Source organism: Pelecanus crispus, chromosome 5, assembly GCF_030463565.1.
Source record: "Pelecanus crispus isolate bPelCri1 chromosome 5, bPelCri1.pri, whole genome shotgun sequence".
Classification (NCBI taxonomy): Eukaryota; Metazoa; Chordata; class Aves; order Pelecaniformes; family Pelecanidae; genus Pelecanus; species Pelecanus crispus.
In genome coordinates this window covers 30,126,701-30,144,120 of record NC_134647.1, presented here as the reverse complement: position 1 = coordinate 30,144,120, position 17,420 = coordinate 30,126,701, and the positions used below count along the sequence as shown (strand labels likewise).

The window sequence follows — 17,420 nt, the reverse complement described above, 5'->3', positions numbered from 1 at the left end:
GCTAAAATCCAGCTTGTGGGCTGGCTGGCTGTAAAACCGCATCGCCCAAAATATGCCCGTCCCTGCATGCGTTGGCTGGGGCATCTGAGCTCCAGAAGGAAACGCATTAAAAACCAGATCAAAAAGCGATGACTTTTGCCAATAATGTGTGTGCAGCATCGCATGTGTATTGTCTTCCATTTTTTTAGTCAATGCTGAGATTTATTGTTCCTCCAGGTAAATGTTGAATGAGGAAAGGTCTTGTTCAGTTTCTTGTTTTGGTCAGTAAATGCAGTGGGTGGCCTGGGTGGGAGGCACTGCCGCCTGCCTTCTGGGACCCGCGTGTCCTGACCACCCCCTCCCAGAGATGGGGTGAGTGATGGGACCGACACCACTTAAAACCACAGGGAGTTGTGAATTTTAGGGATGGCTAAAGTCAACAGGGGCAGCTCAGTGTGGCACCATGGCTCCTCTCCCACCCTGGCTGTAAAACACTGGGTGGCTCTGGGCACACCCAAGTCCCCCGCACTAGGAAATAGCCTTAAATTTCATCGCTCATCTGGCATCTCGTACGCACAGGCAGGGACAGCTGTGGAACTGCCTCCCCGTCGCTCAGTGACTGGGGGACATGTGGCGCGGAGGTGCCTGGAGAGGTGTGAAACCTCGCTGGACATCCCTAAGCAGCCTCCCCAAAAATACGGGCTGGCTGGGGGAGCCAGGTGGGGAAAGGCTGCCGTCTCCCAATGAGCTGCTTAACTTCATCAGCTGCACAGGGCTGCTTTGTTATGTGTCCCCCCCGCACAGGATCAGGAGGTATTAGAGACTTGATCCTTGGGAGGTGCTGGGGGAAAAGTCTTATGGTGTGAAACTGGAGGAGCTCAGCCTGTTTAGCTTATTAAAAAGAAGATCAAGAGGTGACTTAATTGTGCTGTGTGAAGTACCTTCATGGGGAGAGAAAGGCAGGTATTAAAGGGCTGTTTAATCTAGAGGAGAAAGGCATCGCACGAGCCCACGCCTGGAAGCTGAAGCCAGACAAATTCAAATTGGGAATCAAACAGACCTTTTAGAAAGTGAGTGTTAATAAAGATTAAACTACCCAGGAGAGCGGCACATTCCCTCGCCTTTGATATATTTAGACCCAGACAGGATGCATTTCTGCGCCATACACTTTAGCCAAGCAGGAGCTATCTGGCTCGGTACAGGAGTAATTGGATGCCAGACTCGGCCCTGCCTCAGGGAGAGGTCAGGCGAGATGATCTAATGGTCTCTGCTGGCCGTCGGTCCTCCCGCGCCCAGCGGCTGTGATTTGTGTGCGCGTGGCCGGCCGGCCTGCCGACAGGGATGCAGCTCTACCAGGAAAAATCGGTGGGGAAATGCAAGGAATGTGGCACTGTGTCAGCAGGGACAAGAAGACGACAGGCGAAGACTGACAGGTGTATGGGGAAAGTAAAAATATTAGAAAAGAAAGGCTTTTAGCCAGAAAATGGCTTTTTATAAAAAACCCAGGTGAACTCTGTAGACACTAGCAGACATAAATTTTTTGTGCATAGCCACCCCTAATTTTTCTCATAATTGCTTAAAAATAAAACCATCTCTCAAGTTTTATATTGACCAGAAAAATCAAGGTTTTAATAGGAAAACCTCATTTGAGGAAAGAAAAAAATAAACCATATCCCAAGTTCATGTAAGAAGGGTATGGTGAAACGATACCTGAAAACCTCAGCGAGACCCAGGAGCGGCCCAGGACCCGCTGCTCGCTTGACAATGCTGAAGTACTTTGTGAACTTATTTTCCTCTTTATTTTTATGAGCCACTCCTGAGGGCTGGAGGGTGAGTATGGCTGCAGAGAGGAGCTGCCTTGGATTGCCCCTTGTAGTTTTTAACAACGCTGTGATTCAGCAGAACTCATCTCCCACTCGGTGCCCGGAGTCACTGCGCTGGCCCTGCGGGACGGTGTGCCGGGAGTGGGATTTCGAGATGCAGCACAAAAGCGTGGAGGGATGCACCAAGCCTTAGACGCCCCCGGGCTGAGCAGCAGGCTCCTTCAGCAAAGGACAGAGCCTGCAGAGTGCTGTTGCTGAGAAGTTGTTGTTCAAGGTGCTTTTCATAATATTTAAAAAATGTGTTTGCTTCCTCTTGCAAATGTTCAAACATCTTTAAAGTGTCTGTGGTGCCAAGCTGCTTCTCGCCCTGTTTTAAGAGAAAATAAGCTTTCTTTAAGGAAAAGGAGCCACAAAAAGCACAGCAAGCCCAAAGTTAACAGCGAGCAGACCGAAACTAAATTAACACCAGCAAGATTTCAGCTGCCCATCCAAAATATTGTGTCTCACGGCAAAGGGTCCAGGAAAAGATGGGAGAACAGATTGGTTTCGCACATCTTTGTGGTGTCTCTGTGGCACAGATGAAGCTCAGGCTGGGTCCCCTTCCCCTTGCCAAGCCTGCAGTGGGGACTCCCAGCCCCCAAAAATGGCCAGTTGGAGGCGCAGGCTTGGCAGTGCCATGAGCACCTGTGGGTCCAGTGCCGCGGGGGGATGTGACCTGGGATGCTGCAGCCAGACAGTTTGGAGAAGCAGCACCTGAAAAACCAGAGCACAAACCCAGAAAAGGATCCTAGTGGTGAGAAGGAGGGGAGGGTCAGGGAAGGAGAGCCTGGCCCTTCTCCACTGCCACGAAGGTGGAGGTGAGAGACTGGGAACGTTAGCCATCGGCCGTGGTGTCACAGCTCTGTGCGGATTACATTGGCTGGCTTCAGCAATGGAAATAGGCAGCTAACAGTGAGTTCCTCTTTGTAACAGATAATAGTCAAAACAGCTTGAAAACTATTCATAATGAGAGCTCTGAGAACAGCCAATGCTACACACACACACAGAGAATACTGTCATTAAGCGCTCTTTGGATGACAGTCTCAGCAGTTCATTATCCCCCATCACTGCTTGGGGAGGGTGGAGGAGGAGAGAGAGAGGGGTGAGGGTTTTTTTTAAATAATGCTTTTTTTTTTTTTTTTTCTAAATTAATCTCCACTGTAAAGCAGAGCAACAAAGGAGCAGTATAAAGACAGCACCCTGCCTCACCAGTGCCCTCCGAGGCTGGAGCATGGGGATATCTTGCAGGAACCAGTCAGGAAAATTGGGCACGGACTGGTAGGGAAAGGGGATGGCCTCATGGCGAGCAGGGCTGCAGCCTGCCTCACCGGGGCCGAGGGCCCTCTGCAGAGCGAGGTTACACGGGATTACACCCGGCACAGGGATCTGCTGTTGTGGATGTGAGCTAAAGGAAGGGCTGCAGGCTCTACAGTGGTGGTGTGTGGAGGGGAAAGGCCAGGTTTTGGGTTAGACATACGTGTGCGAGTCTGGCCCAGCTAACAGCAGCCCATGCACCTGTGTGGCAATTTGTCACACACGCTGCGTGGCTGCCGCGGCACGGCACGCGAGATGCTCTGGGCAGGCAGCCTGCTCGGCTCCGCTCCCATACCCCACGTCCACGTCCCAACCAGTTCAGCCTGTGTTGAGCTAGGTGTGCAGGAGTGCCAGCAGCATGTCAAAAAACCCACACAGGGGACCATGACGTTTCTGCTGCTGCCACACGTCCCCTTGGGGCGCGGAGCCGGCGGGGGGGCACCTGTCTGACCCATTTGCCAAATGCGCAGTCCATCGCGGAGTGCCCGCAGAGCCCCGCCGGCTGCGATGGCACCTGGCAGCTCCTGGGCTTTTATAGCACTGCAGGCTGTCCGCAGCCACTTGACACAGGGCACCTGGGGAGGGGCCAGGTCTCTGGCTCTTCCCTTCCCTTTTCTTGCACGGGTATTTTTTGTTCAGCCCGCAGCTGGCACTGCCATAGCTGATCACGCTCGTCCCTGCCAGCTGTGGAGGGAGAGCCCGTGCACATCCCTGGCAAAGGCTTTGCCTCTCAGTGCCACCAAAACACAATTCCAGCCTTGATTTTATTTGATTTATTTTGTTAATGAATTGTATTTCTCTCCATGTTTTCCTTCTTTTTTTTAAAGACATGGATTCTGGGTGCATTTTTTTCCTCTGGAAGTGCAAACAAAAGTTTACTTTTAAGGCCCTGGCTAACATTTCTGACCCACATTAGGCAGCAGCTCCAGCAGACATCAGCTCCAGCCCCACCACCCATTCACAGCAAATGATGCACCAAGTGCCAGGAGCCTCCTTTTCCGTGCGAGGACGCTCGCAGGCAGGTTGCGACTTCCTCACGTGGATGCAGGTGGGTGTCCTGGGCTGTGCCTCTGAAGCCCCTGCATGTGTTTTGGGTCCCCTCCACATGGGGACTGCGGGGCAGGGGTGCAGGCAGGAGGACCGGGGCTCCCAGCTCTTGTCCTGCAGTGGATCAAATCCCGTAGTTACCTGTGCTCAGGGAGGAGGCACAGGATGCTGAGCCTGGTGCGGGCATGGGGCTGGCAGCGCTGTCTGCATTTGTAGACCGAGCCAAAGTGTATCCTGTCTAGGCTCGATGTGGGCATCAAGAGATGGTGTTTTATAATTAGCCCCCTCGTTTGAAAAGGAAGCGTTTGTTTTTGTTAGGGACAGTGTTACAGTGCAGCTTGGGTGGCCTGACCAGAGGTTTTTAGGATGTGAAAATCCCCATATGCCCAGCTTGCCTGGTCAGAGGAGCCCGGCACCCTGCTGCTGCCATCCAAATTCATCAGGGCATCCCTTGGGCATCAGGAGGAACATGGCTGGGGCTTGTTAAAACCTGTGCAAATATTTTCCTAGCCTGCCAAGTCGCCTGGGCAGCTGCAGTGAGTCACTGTGGCTGCACTGTTGCTCTGTCCCTGCGCTTCATCAGCATTATCTCCCCTTCATCTCCAGTATCTGGGGGAATCATCGTCACTTATTCCCGAGTCAGGATGCTGAATCTCTTCAATTCCAGCAACATCACTGCGTTCGCAACCTTGTCATTATCCAGAGGCTGATAACCTCAGGCAGAGGGGTTCATTTTTTAAGTCATTGAGCAATGTCCTGTTTGTGACACTGCGGATATCCAGAAATACAAGATAGGGCAGCCCTTTCCATCCTCCCAAATCACCTGCTGAGCCCTCCATGGTTCTACCCAGCCTCACCGTCCTGCTTAGCCCTTGAAATAGATCCCGGTTTAGAGCAGCTCGGCTGCAGGTCACATTACAGCCCCCTCCTCACGTGCCGCGGTCTGGCATCGCGGCGCAGCAGGGCCTGCCAGGCACTGCCGATAGCTATTTTAATGGTTTTATCATGACACCCAAAACATTACACTGGCTTGTTCCCAAGCGTGGCACTGCTCCGTTTTAATGAGCTTTGGAGACTGCACTGGCGGCGCAGACCCGGCTGTTTGGTGGCGGTCAGCGGGGCTAATTAAAGTGGTGTGCGCCCAGAGCCCTGCACCTGCCTGCGGCCCCGGCGGGGGCAATGCCGATAGCACGGCTGGGCTGTGGCTGAGATGAAAACTCAGTGTGTGAAACTGAGTGTGAAACTGCCTTAGAAAGTGTGCTTAAAGGGGCCTGTTCTTACCCAGCTCTCCCCTTTAAGCTGAGGCAAACACTGTTTCTAATCTCAAAGTCTAACTTCTTTCCTTTGGGGAAAAAAAAAAAAAACAACCAACCAACCAATTTTTGCAACAGCGACGAAGTGGGACTCTGTGACTCGCTCCGTAACACCGCTGGGCCCAGATGAGGATGCCCCTTGCTGGCACCTGTGTCTGCCTCTGGCCTCCGCAGAGCTGGCAGGGCTGAGGTTGGGGCTCCCCATCCCAGGGAGATGGGCTAATGTGCTTTGCACCCCCCCGAACCCCTGAGGCACAAAGCCCCACGGGGGTGCCTGTGGGAAGGGTTAACAGCGCTGCTGCCTTTGGCCACTTCAGCATGGTTCGCTCCGTGTTTCCCCCAGCCCTTCGTTGCGCGCTGCTGCTGAAGCTGGAAGGAGCTGCTTGGACGGCGCTGAGGTGTTTGTGTATTTGAAGTTCAGAAAAGCGAGAGTTGCCGAGATGGCTTTTCCTCTCCAGGAGGAAAGCCAGAGCTGGGGCTGGGCTTTTCTTCCTCCTCCTTCCCCCTAAACCAAAACAAAACCAAGTTTTTAGCTGCTTCAGTTGACCACTGCCTGTGTGTCAGAAAGAGCCGTGGAAAACCCCCTTTTCTCCATAACACTGAGCAGACACATCCATCACCCTCCTCGACACAGCTGTCCTGCCGCGTGTTGGCAGGGAAGTGGCACCTTCCAGGCACTGGGATTTTCTTGCAGTGACAGCAATGGGCAGTGGTGACGGGGCAGCCCGCGGTGGGAGGCGGCAGGTCCCCATCCTCATCCCTGTCCGGGCCGTGAGGGGGGGGGTGGCCCCAGTGTGGTGCTTGGATCTGCCTCTGCAGAGGGCAGGAGGGGGTTGGGCAGGGCCCCCAGTACTTGGGGGAAGCCCCCCCAGCAGAGGGCCGGGCTCCCATCACCCCCCCTGTGTGGGTGCAGGACGGGTGCGTGCGAGCCTGCGGCTCTGGGTCACCCTGGTTGAAATGGCGTGTGTCTCCCATAGGACTGTTTTTCTGTGTGTTTGCAGGATCTGTCCCCATCCAGCAAAATAAATAAATCGATAAGTAAGAATTGCCAGGCGAGACGTGGTGGCAGGGTGCCAGTCCCAGCCCAGCCAATTCATTTGCAGTTCTCATTAATTTGGGCTGACCTTTGCTCACATTTCCACCACGAGCACATTCAAAACAAGGCAGACATCTAACTTTGTTTTGGGCAATGTTACCCTAATGTGGCTTATTTTCTGCATAGCTCTCTCTTTTATGGTAATCAAATGTACTGCCAACTTTTCTCTTGCTATGTACACCAGCGAAGGGAACCAGATGCTTCGTGTTTTCCTCCGAAATGTATCTGAATGTTGTTTTTTTGTTTAGTGTTTCAGAGGGAGGGCTGGCTTACAGACAGCATTTCGTAAATCCAGCCCTCGCTGCACCCTGTTTCCCAATTTACGGCGGGTCCTGGCTGTGGCTGCCGGCTGGATTTGCCGTCTCTGCTCAGCACAGTGTGCCAGCAGCCCCCGAAGTGCTGCGGGGCTGATCCCCGGCTGTCCCCGTCTCAGCGGGGCACTGCTGCCACTGAGGGAGACCCCACGGGAGGGGTCCCCAGTGATGTGGGGTGAAAGGTGTGGGGCTGGGCAGGTCCATCCCACTGACTTCTTGCACCACAGAGCGTCTGCAGCCTGGCCACGTCGTGCAACCGGCCCCGGCCCCGGGGGAAGCTCTGGGGTCAGCCCAGAGCCACGTCCCGGGGGAGCTGATACCCGGTTCAGGAGTGGGTTGTGCTGCTCATGGGGAGCAGCATGTGTGGCTTTGCCTGGCGAGTGCTGGTCTGCCTCTGGAAATGAAAGGGTTTTGCTCCAGCACGCCCGAAGACACTGCGGTTGTATGGGGCTCCCTGTGCCCACCCCTCCTTGCCCAGCAGTTTAAAGCTGGTGCTGTGCGTGGTAGGGGCTGCTCCATGCAGGGTCCAAGTTGTTGAAGCCCGCCCAACAAATTCTTGCTGCGCAAGACAAACAAGTAGTCTTGGGCAATATTGTCAAAAATACCTGTGCCACTGGGGCACTTCTGGCCATTTTTAATAATTTCTTTCCTCTTACCTGCATCTGTACTTCTGCTGCTATTTTTATAATCGCTTCTCGGCTTTCAACTCCTTATCTTCTTTAGCTTTCCCTCTCCTTTTCACTCTTTATGCCCTGAACTCTTTTCATCACCCTTTTTTTTTTTCCTTTTTGGGTCTGATTGGCCTTTATTTCTTCTCCTCTGCCAGATTTATGTCAGTTGTCAAGTCCAGCAGCCGTTTGTCTCTGTCTGATGACAGACTTGCCCCCCCACCCCAATCAGATTCATGGCTGTTCTTTAAGGCCCTTTAATATTTTAATGCTCCGACTATAAATTTCATTTTCTTTAAGCTTCAATCCTTCTGTGGGCCTTCCCGTGGCTGGGTTGGCGGCTGCCCCCCCCCCGTTCCCTGGCGTGATTTGCGGCGTGTCACAGGCGGCGTTTGGGGTGGCTTTGCTCCACGCACGGGAGCAGAGGGCAGGGGAGGGGAGCGTAGCAGGAATTCGCTTTTCCTTAAGCTCAGACAATTCTTCAAAAGTTGACGGGAATTGACATTTTTTTTGCTTCCAAGCCATGATTTGTTGTGGGCTTGTTGTGCTTTTTATTAAAATGCTCTCGTGGAGTGCTTAAAAAGGTTGGCTTTATGGAGCTCCAGCTTCCTTCTTTAATAAATGCAGCCTCGGCTTACAGTTTTTCCCTCTGATGTGTCAGCTGGGGGACTTGCTCTCCATCTCAAATGCACCCAGACTGCTTAAATCATCCTTATTTCTCTCAGAGGGAGAGAGACTTTTTGCTCTCTGAAACTTTTCACACCCTAAGTTAATAAAACTTCTCTGCTGAAAGGGATGGATGTGACACTGTGCTGAGGATTTCATGGCCGAGCGTTGGATTATTGCTGCAGTGTAAAGGGCTCCACAGCTCTGGTAAGCACATTGAATGTCTTCATAAAATATGAGGTTGACATTCATTTGGCAATGGCTGTCCCTGAAGGCTGCTGAAAGAGCTCCCCACCTTCGCCGGTGTGGCAGAGCAGGGCACCGCTGGGAAGCGCTTCCCAAGGGACAGCACAGCCTGGGGCTGCCTCTGGTCCGACACAGCCCATCGGTGAGGTGGTGGGGCAAGGCAAGAGCTGCCCTGTGCCTCTGCTGAAGGCCACTCCACTCAGAAGTGTGCTTCAAGGGCTGCAAAGCAGGCTGGGCTTGAGGCCAGGGCAGAGTTACTCTCTATAAACCCAAGAGACCAGGAGGGAAAAAATAGTGCTAGAAATTTTGACTGTGTTTGTAAACTCAGTCAACTCCATTATTAAGCATCAGATTGGCAGCTGATCTGAAGGGTGACAAAGCAGCCCTGCACCATGCCAGGAGGGACCTGATAGGAAATTATCAGCAACATCTGGGACAGCTATTTCCTCCAGGTTTGTAAACATTTAACTGAGGAAATGTTAGCAGTCTTTTGCAGCAAACAGTCCTGAGCCGCCAGCCCACGCTGGCTCATCCCACAGCCCTCCACCCACCGCAGCAGCACAAGGAAGCAGGGCTGTATTTCTTCCCTTGATTTTTGGCACCTGGGCCAAGGCGGGGGTAGAGCTGCTGAGTGTTTAATTCAGTGCTTTCCGTTTCGCTTATTAGTGGTGCAACTGAGTTATGATACAGGAGCGTAGAGAGGAGTCATTCCCTCTCAAAACATTAAGGGTTGGTTATTTTCCTATTAAACTGCTTTAGTCATGGTGAGTTTGTTGCCTTAAATGGGTCACTGTGTGTAACAGGCATTGATAGGAAAGCCTAATCCTACCTGATCGGTGCGAGTGACAATATGGACTATTGAATTCAATGCAAATTTTGCTATGAATGTGTATGGACCAAAACTCGGGGTCGCTACTGTATTTACAGCCACAGGGCTCTGCTGAGCACCCGCTGGAGCAGCCAAGGTAAGGCTGAGAGGACGTGGCGTGGGCACAGCAGCAGTGGCACCGGCTGCAGTGGGGTCCGCGGTTCTCAGCTCACCGGGAGCCAGGGCTTGGGGGTTCGTCATCGCCTCTCACATTCAGGCGGGTTTGGCCTATCTGGGGTGTAAAGTTGGGAGGTGTGAACTATGTCAGTGCAGCTACAGTGACGAGTGCAATCAAACTTCCCCAGGGAGGGGCAGCAGGGAGCTGCCCGGTGGAGAGAAGGTGCCTTTATGGGTGCCAGTCATCATGGTCTGAGCGTAGGGAGCTTGGCAGATACAGAGATGTAAAGGCAATGTGCTGCAACGGGCAGGCTCTCCATGGTCCCCGCAGGGAGGGGATGTGAGCACCAGCCTCCGTCCTGCCTGCCAAAGTCAGCATCCACGGCAAAGCCAGCCCCAGGTTTCACTCAATCCCCTTGGATGGCTGGAGATAGCGCCAGGCTCCAGGAGACAGAGGAGCTCTTCAGAGAGAGACAGAGGAGAGAGAGGCAGCGGGAGGCTCCACTTGCACCTGCCTGCAATTAATTAATTACGAATCCACTCATTAGCTCAGCCCCATGGCTCCCCCTCACTGCCAAGCCCCCAGCTGTCCAGAGAGCAAGTCATTATTTGAAAAGATTTCCCATTAAACCCAAAAGCAAAGGAATATTTCAAAGAAGAAGGGGTGAGAGAGACAGCGAGGGTGCGTGCACGATTGCAATCAGCGCTCGAGGACGTGCTGGAGCAGCTGGATCCCCATCTTGGAGCAGGTTGCGAATGGTGAAATCGATTTCATTAGCCCGCTCAGCCGCTGATTACTCTTGTGCCACACGAAGCACCCCTGCGGCCCCCCTGCCTCCAGCCTCCGCTGGTGGCAGGTACCCGCTTGTGTGTGGCAAATGCACACGGGCATCCCCCCTTGTTGCACCCCACCCTGCTGGCCGCAGAGCAGCCCACCCCAATGCAATCCCAGCTCATGCTAAAAACCCCTAAAGATTTCAATTTCCTGAAGTGGGTGCCTGCCTCCCCTTTGTGCCCAGGCGGCGGCTGCAGCCCAGCTATCAGGCTTTTAACCCAGGCGGTGCACACATCTGCTTCGCTGCCCATTTTCCTATTACCTGCTTTCTGCTCCTTGCTTTAGCGGAGGCGCCTCTTTAACCGCACTGATTTACAGGCGGTGTTACGGCAGGACAGGTCTGACACTGATTGAGTCGCTTATCTGCCGTCTCCGTCCTGCTCGCTGACAGCCTCTCCCCCAGGTATCAATCTGCACATCAGTTCTTTATTCTTGGGTGAGGCAAGAGCTGTCAAGGTTGCAGCTACACTGTCATCTTCATCTAAGCTGCCAGCTGCCCTTCATCACTTAAAGACCCTCTTTAACACACGCACGCTTTGGGAGGGGGGCCACCGTGTTGGTGGTAAGGAGACGGCAGCAAAATTTCATTTGCTCTGGAGGTGCCCAGGGCTTGATGGATTTGCTCTCGTTTGTCAGGGTACCCATAAATAAACAAGAGTTTCCACGCTGTAGGTTCAGCCAGCCCCACTGCTTCTCCAGCCGGCTCCCTGTAGCCCTGCACTGGCTCCCGGCTGGCCCGTGCAGGGAGAGCGGCAGGGTGCTGGGACCCCTGCGAGATACAAGGCTCACCCTGGGCCAGGGTGGTGGGACAAGGTGGAGAGAAGGGGACAGGCTTGGCTTTGGGGTTTGCCATGAGTCCCCGCTCCTGGATGCCTCTTGTGACACCCAAGGATGTGGCTGAAGCCAAACCACAGAGGACCTTCCTGGTCCGGTCACTGCTCTCCATCGCAGGGCCATGGGACCAGGACAGGGGTATGCTGCCACCCGGCACCTGCACTCCGGCGAGGTGGCAGAGCTGGGACAGTCCGGCCCCCTGCACGCCCCCGAGGCTGGCTGGAAGGAGGCAGAGAGGGTGCCGGTTGCTCCCTTTGTGGTGCCTGTGCTGCCGCCGCACTCGGAGTCACCCCCAGCCCCACGTGCAGGCAGGGTGTCCCCACAGTGTCCCCCCCAACCCTCACCCCCCTGGCTGGCCATTACCGCGCTAAGTGACTGCACTGCAAAGCCTTGACCGCACCTTTCTGCTCAGCACTGAGCTGTCTTAGTCCTAAATCATGTTTTTCTTAGCCTAAATCCACATGCCTCTCTGGGATTGCCGGCAGCGCGGGGTGGCAGCAAGGGACCTGTGTCCGCTTTTGGCTTTGTGCTCAGGTGCTGCTCTTGGGCCAGAGCAGCTTCCAGCCATCCCTGGCTCCGGGAGGAGAGGCCGTATCCGAGTGGGAGGACGTGTGTGTGCGTGTGTGTGTGTACGTGCAGGGTCTGCGTACAGCCCTGCGTCACCTCGGGGTGACAGGCAGCCCGGGGTAACCTCCCCAGGGGGACAGGCAGCACGCAGCGACGGAGGGCGGTGAGCACGGCCCCGCGCGCCTCCAGCCGTGCCTCGGTTTCCCTGGGGGTTTCTGGCTACCCAAAGCCCTCTCAGTTCGGTTTTCTTGTTGTTGCTCCTTCATAAATAAAAAAAGCCACTTAAAAATAATCTCTACCATAATGTTTATTAAATAGTAATTTTAAAAGGTTTTTATACAAATCATATAAACACAGTTTGATTTTTTTGTTGGTTTTTTTTGTGGGTTTTTTTTTAACACCGAAGAATCACAGTAAAAGCTCTTTAAGTCCATAAGTCCTGGCTCAGCCAGTGAACGGTCAAATACCTTGAACTGCAAACCCTGGAGAAGTTCCGTTTCTGCATATAATTTCTTAATGGTTTAATTCCCATGCTCACCCCGGCACCTTCCCACAAAATGAAATCACCCAGCACTACAGCCTGCCTGGTAGCAACATGTCCTCACCATGGGAAGGGTGTGGAGGCAACAGCCCATTTCAGCAATGGCATTAACACCAATTTCTTTTTTTTTTTTTTCTTCTTTTCTGAATTACACAGAGGGAATTGTGATCAGCAAACCTAATCTATTTGCAGAGGAGGATGCAATGAACTGAATGCACAGACGACTTTTTTTTTTTTTTTCCCTGTTGAAGTTACAATCAAACACAGTTTTCTGTAGAACAGTAAAGCACCCAGCAGAGGTAAGTGAGGTATCGGCTTTGCAGCATTATTGGCCTGCTCCCGCCCGGCAAACGCACGCGTGTGGGCCCTGCCCCGTCTGGAAGGGGCAAGTGGGACACGCAGGGCGGATGCTTTGCTGGGCCCGTGCGAAGTTAGTGCCAACATCAGCAGTACTCTCCTGCCCCAGATCAAGAGATATATTAACACGAGTCAGTCCCACGGAATAAGTCACATACACGATACATACAGAGAATTCACGTGCGTGTGCAAACACACTATTTCTGAATATATGTATATACGAACTCTTCTCTCTGTACGCCTACTAGACACCATAACGTCACCTTTTTAATTATATATTTTCACCTATTGTTTGCCTAAGTCGACTTTTCTACTGTATGGTCCTTTTCTATTCATCCTTCCCCTCACCTGTGATTTGAAGGGGATAAAATCATCGAGCAGCAGCAATCCAGCTTTGAAATGGTCTGGCACATTTCCTCTTACTGCCTCTGTTTCTTTTGTAAAGTAAAATAACACCCCTGGGGAATTTGTCCATGAAGAATGCCAAAAGAAATAAGGTGATTTGAAAGGAGAATCTGAGATACATTTACTGCCGTTTCTGTTGGGCGCACAGTGTGAATTAAAAAAAATGAAGGCCTTTGTGTGTGCGCGTCTCTGCATGTGCGTGTATGAACCGTGGATGTTTTGATGACACAGCTGCTGGTATCTGCTTCCCCAGTAACACATGCCTCTTTCTTACAGTGGAGAAGTTTTGGGGTTTTTTTTTTCCGAAAAACTTACTGTCTGATGGAGCTTTTCATGAAACACTAGACAAATGTTCCTATTCCCACCGCACCGAGGAGCAGCTGTGGCACTGTCCGTGCTCATCTACTCTCCAGATGTTGCTCGTCTCCCCAAACACCTGGCCTCCTGCAGGATGTATTTGCAGGGGCTGTGCAAACTGAGCTTCACAGCATGTCACACCTTTGGTGCTCTGCAGTTAGCGAGGGAAAAAAATCCATCCCCAACCCAAACTATTTGCTAGGCAAAATGTAAAATCAGGACATGTCAGGTATTTCCAAAGAGCCCCTGGAAAAGCAAACCCAATGTGTTGGAAAGGTTTCTCGCTTACATATGTGCAAGCTGATAGGGGAGATCTGTCTGTACTGGCTTGGAAATGAAGGCATTGGTTTGGGGCCCAGCATTTGAACTCTTTTTCTCCATTTAATTGTTTTCATAACACTCCTCTCCCACGGCACAGTGGTAAGTGGACAGGTATCGGCTGCCAAACAATGTAGCCAGACCACTTGAAAGTAGAAAGACCAGACTTCTTCAGCCAGGCTCTACCTGGTAGAGAACGGTGAAGAAGAACATTTTTCCGGGGAAGGATGAAGGCCTCACTTCTTGTTTGATACAGCACTGATCATCAGGTGGAGGAAAAATACTTCTTCTAAGGCACTTGTTCAAAGTAAAACAAAACACAGCTCATAAATAAAACTTCAGTTTTTTTTGCTGCTGGTCAGGAGCAGCGCAGCTTTGCTCCGAAGGGGATAGGACAGCAGCCGTTTGGTCCATCGGTGCTGACAGCGTCAGCTCACGCCCCCCAGCTCCAGGGAGAAGGGGAGCACCGCGAAAGCCAGGGGGGCCAGTGGGTGCCACGGCTGGGCTGCCAGGGCTGTGGGCACAGCTCCAACTTCCTTCCCTGTTCATTTTCCCTCCCTGGCACTTTGGAGAGGCCTTGGCACTGTGCCTCAAGTCAAACCCCGAGTGAAGCCCCCTTCCCAAAGCCGTTGCCTGAGCGCCGGGAGCTTGACAGGCTCTATCTTTTGTTTGCTGCAATTTTCTCATTATAGCAAAAAAAAGAAAAAAAGGAAAAAGGGCAGGATCAAGTCGTGTGGGAGATTCAAAGAAAGGCCTTCCTGATGAAGGCCTCAGCTGTTGCAATCCAAGATCTGGATTTAATAAATGGCTCTTATTCACAAATCACTTTAAGGCTCTTCAGCTTCTCTCAAAGAGGTGCTTCTACACATAGGGTTTCCTTTCTAGTTTATTTCTTAATGACTTCAGAAAGCACTGTTGTTACCATCGACAGTAAAGGTATCCCACCTTTCCCCACTACCAGGAGAAGGAAAGTTGAAGGTAACAACATGCTTCCATTTTCAGGACTGGAAACTGCAGCTTCCTGGACTTTGTGTGAAGTGCACAAGTCCCTACAGCCAAAAAGGTATCTGGACAGGGTCTAAAATGGACAGGGTCTCCGTGTGTGTTATTTCTAAATACAGGGTGGCTGAAGAAATCCCTCAGCCTTCTCAGCAACTCACCAGAGAAAGGAGGTGGGAAATAACGATCAACACTTAGTTTCTCACATCCAAAAGGTAAACCAGTCTCCCTCGCCACGTCCCAGCCACTCGCATCAGCAGAAAATGAAGATGAACCAACAAACAAGGGTCTTGGTCCCCCCTTGCCCGGCACAGTCCGGTTTGCAGGAACACCTCCTCGGTCCTGGCGGAGCGCAACCTGCCAGCGGGACCTGGTGGCAGGAGCAGCGCCTCCCCTCGCTCCTCCCGCACCCCTCATTCCCTGTTATGGCACTCAGTTCCCATAGAAAACAGCAAAAAAAGTAACGCCCTGCCAGCCCACCTCACTGGGTGCAACACCGAGGGTGATCCCCAGGGCACCCATCAGGCCTCTGAGCAGCACTTCTGGTGGTTCATCTTGACCTTGTGCTTGATGCCGTCATACAGCTCAAAGTTGTAGTTCTCCAGCGTGGTGGAGCTCCGTGAGGACAGCCCAGCATACGAGCACGTGCAGTAGAGGAGCAGACCAGCGCAGATGGCCCCGAGGAGGACACCGAGGGAGCTCATTGCTATGATGGTCACCAGGATGGGATCGAGGGTGTAGAGCCAGCTTTTTTCTTTGTCCAGCTTCGAGGTTCCTGGAGAGTTAGTAGAGAACAGTGTGTCGTTCCTATCCGATCCAAAGTAATCTGCAGTGGAATGGGCACTTATTATCCAGGTATCACTTTTTCCCCCACCATCTTTATGCATTTCTTACTTGGAGTTGTGACGGCCTTACAAGAGCATAAGCTCCCCCATAGGTATATCTCAGCAGTATTCTCTAACCCAGGTCTAGAAGTAATGTGAAGCACCAAACTACCAAGAAAGTTACGCACCCTAGTTCTTTTTTACATCTCAGGCTACGTAAATAGCATGCTAGCATTTTACACCCACTGAAACTCTGTCCCTTCAAGTGCCATCGGGTTCAAAACTATGGAAACAATCTGTCACAGTTCCCAGGCTTAATTTTCTCCATTTACAAGCCAAAATGCCATGCAAGCAGCAATTAATCCTTGAAAGATCAGTTCCACTTGTCCTAACACAAATACAATATATTGACTTTGCAAGGTTGCTTGCTGTTGAAAAAGGAAAACAAGAAAAGAAAACTAATGTCTTTGTCCAGGCACTGAGCCACCACTCGAGTGTATGTTCTCAAGTGTGTTCTAGCTCCTAACCCCCATTAAAGCTGAGGTTTGTGAGTAATTGTAGCATCTGATTCTGAAACACAAGCTCCCCTAGATAAATTGCCCATGTGGCATTTGGGTACCAACCTGGATCATCGTTGTCTTCAAAGTCTTGCTCAGAGATTGGAAAGTCATCCTCCATTCTTGGGAAGTTCACTAGAACAACAAAATGGGAAGCACTGTTTGTTTAAAGGGGCCTTTCGAGGGCATTATTGCCACTGGTCACTGGATTGCGAGACCGGCCACAAGAAAGCAATAGTTGAACTACTGCAAGGCTCTTTGTCATGGAAGGAGGAAGAACTCTTCCTCTTCTTCCTTTGGCCAAAGTCAATGAAGACACTTGCACACTCAAGAGAACAGGATCTGCCCACTACATCACATTTCATGACCACCAAATGACCAGCTTTTAAGAAGAGAGTGAGAGAAAAGCAGAGAAACCAGATAACTTGAATAGCACTAAAATATTGTCATTGGTGCCTGCATAATGGCCATAATTCACTATTAACATGCTCATGGGTATTATCCTTACAACTTTGAATAAGATCTTAGTGCCTATCATTACTTGCCACTAATGCTAGATCCATTTAGCACACTCTACTTTTCATCTTTTCCCATACATCTGACTGGACACAGAGCTTCAATGACCCAGTTTCTCTTTGGGTTTCAGATAAATTCACAGTAATTTGAGGAAGTCATGTATCATCATTATATATTTTAATGCAAAAACTGGTTGAAATGGGGAGAGCGGCAAATGGGTGTCCATATCTAGGCATTTATGTTAACATTTCTCTGATCCAAATTCCTTTTAGTGGTGACATTTCTTTTTATTGTTCAGCACAGATCAAGCACTAGTAACCAAATGCACATGCTGTAATCTGAGCAGAAGAAAGTTATTTTCCTGTGCAGTCTTCCTAGCATTATCTCTACATAGAGTTACCATGTTTTCAGATTTTCCAAAAGAAAATGCCCTTTCGTTTTGATCTGCTTAGATTTTTCAAAGCTGACTGTAACTTGGGGTGCTCAACTGAGAAGGCACCTCAAAATGATCAGGAATGCAGAAAATCAGGGACTATTAGAAAGCAGTAGAAGCCACACCTTTGAAATAGTTGTGGTTGAAACCAAGGCTACTTCACGTCTTGTGCAAAAATGGCAAGAAGAGTTTTAAGAGATTACTTAAAACTAACCAAAACCAAAGACTGTAACTTGTGCCTAAAAAACCACATGCAAACCTTATAAAAAAATATTTGTGCATATGAGCTGGAAAAGGCCTCCTGAGCTGCCAAGTCTACTTTTTTGCTATCCTACGCAATGGTATCAGGCAATCCCCGCCAACGACATTTCAAGGTTCACTTCCAGA

General features: G+C 51.2%; 1 protein-coding gene across 3 annotated transcripts in view; it reads right to left on the bottom strand.

Moving 5' to 3' along the window:
* Positions 1-15,224: 15,224 nt before the first annotated feature.
* The window catches only part of NRP2 (neuropilin 2), an 86,969-nt gene continuing 84,773 nt past the window's right edge, over positions 15,225-17,420 (bottom strand). For 2 of the 3 annotated variants that reach the window (XM_075710591.1, XM_075710593.1), the window contains exons 16-17: positions 16,151-16,219; positions 15,225-15,529 (exon numbers count right to left, since the gene is read on the bottom strand). In XM_075710591.1, coding sequence (XP_075566706.1) covers positions 15,225-15,529; positions 16,151-16,219 — 374 coding nt within the window. The remainder of the gene's footprint in view (positions 15,530-16,150; positions 16,220-17,420) is intronic. The other variant, XM_075710594.1, reaches the window with a different exon arrangement.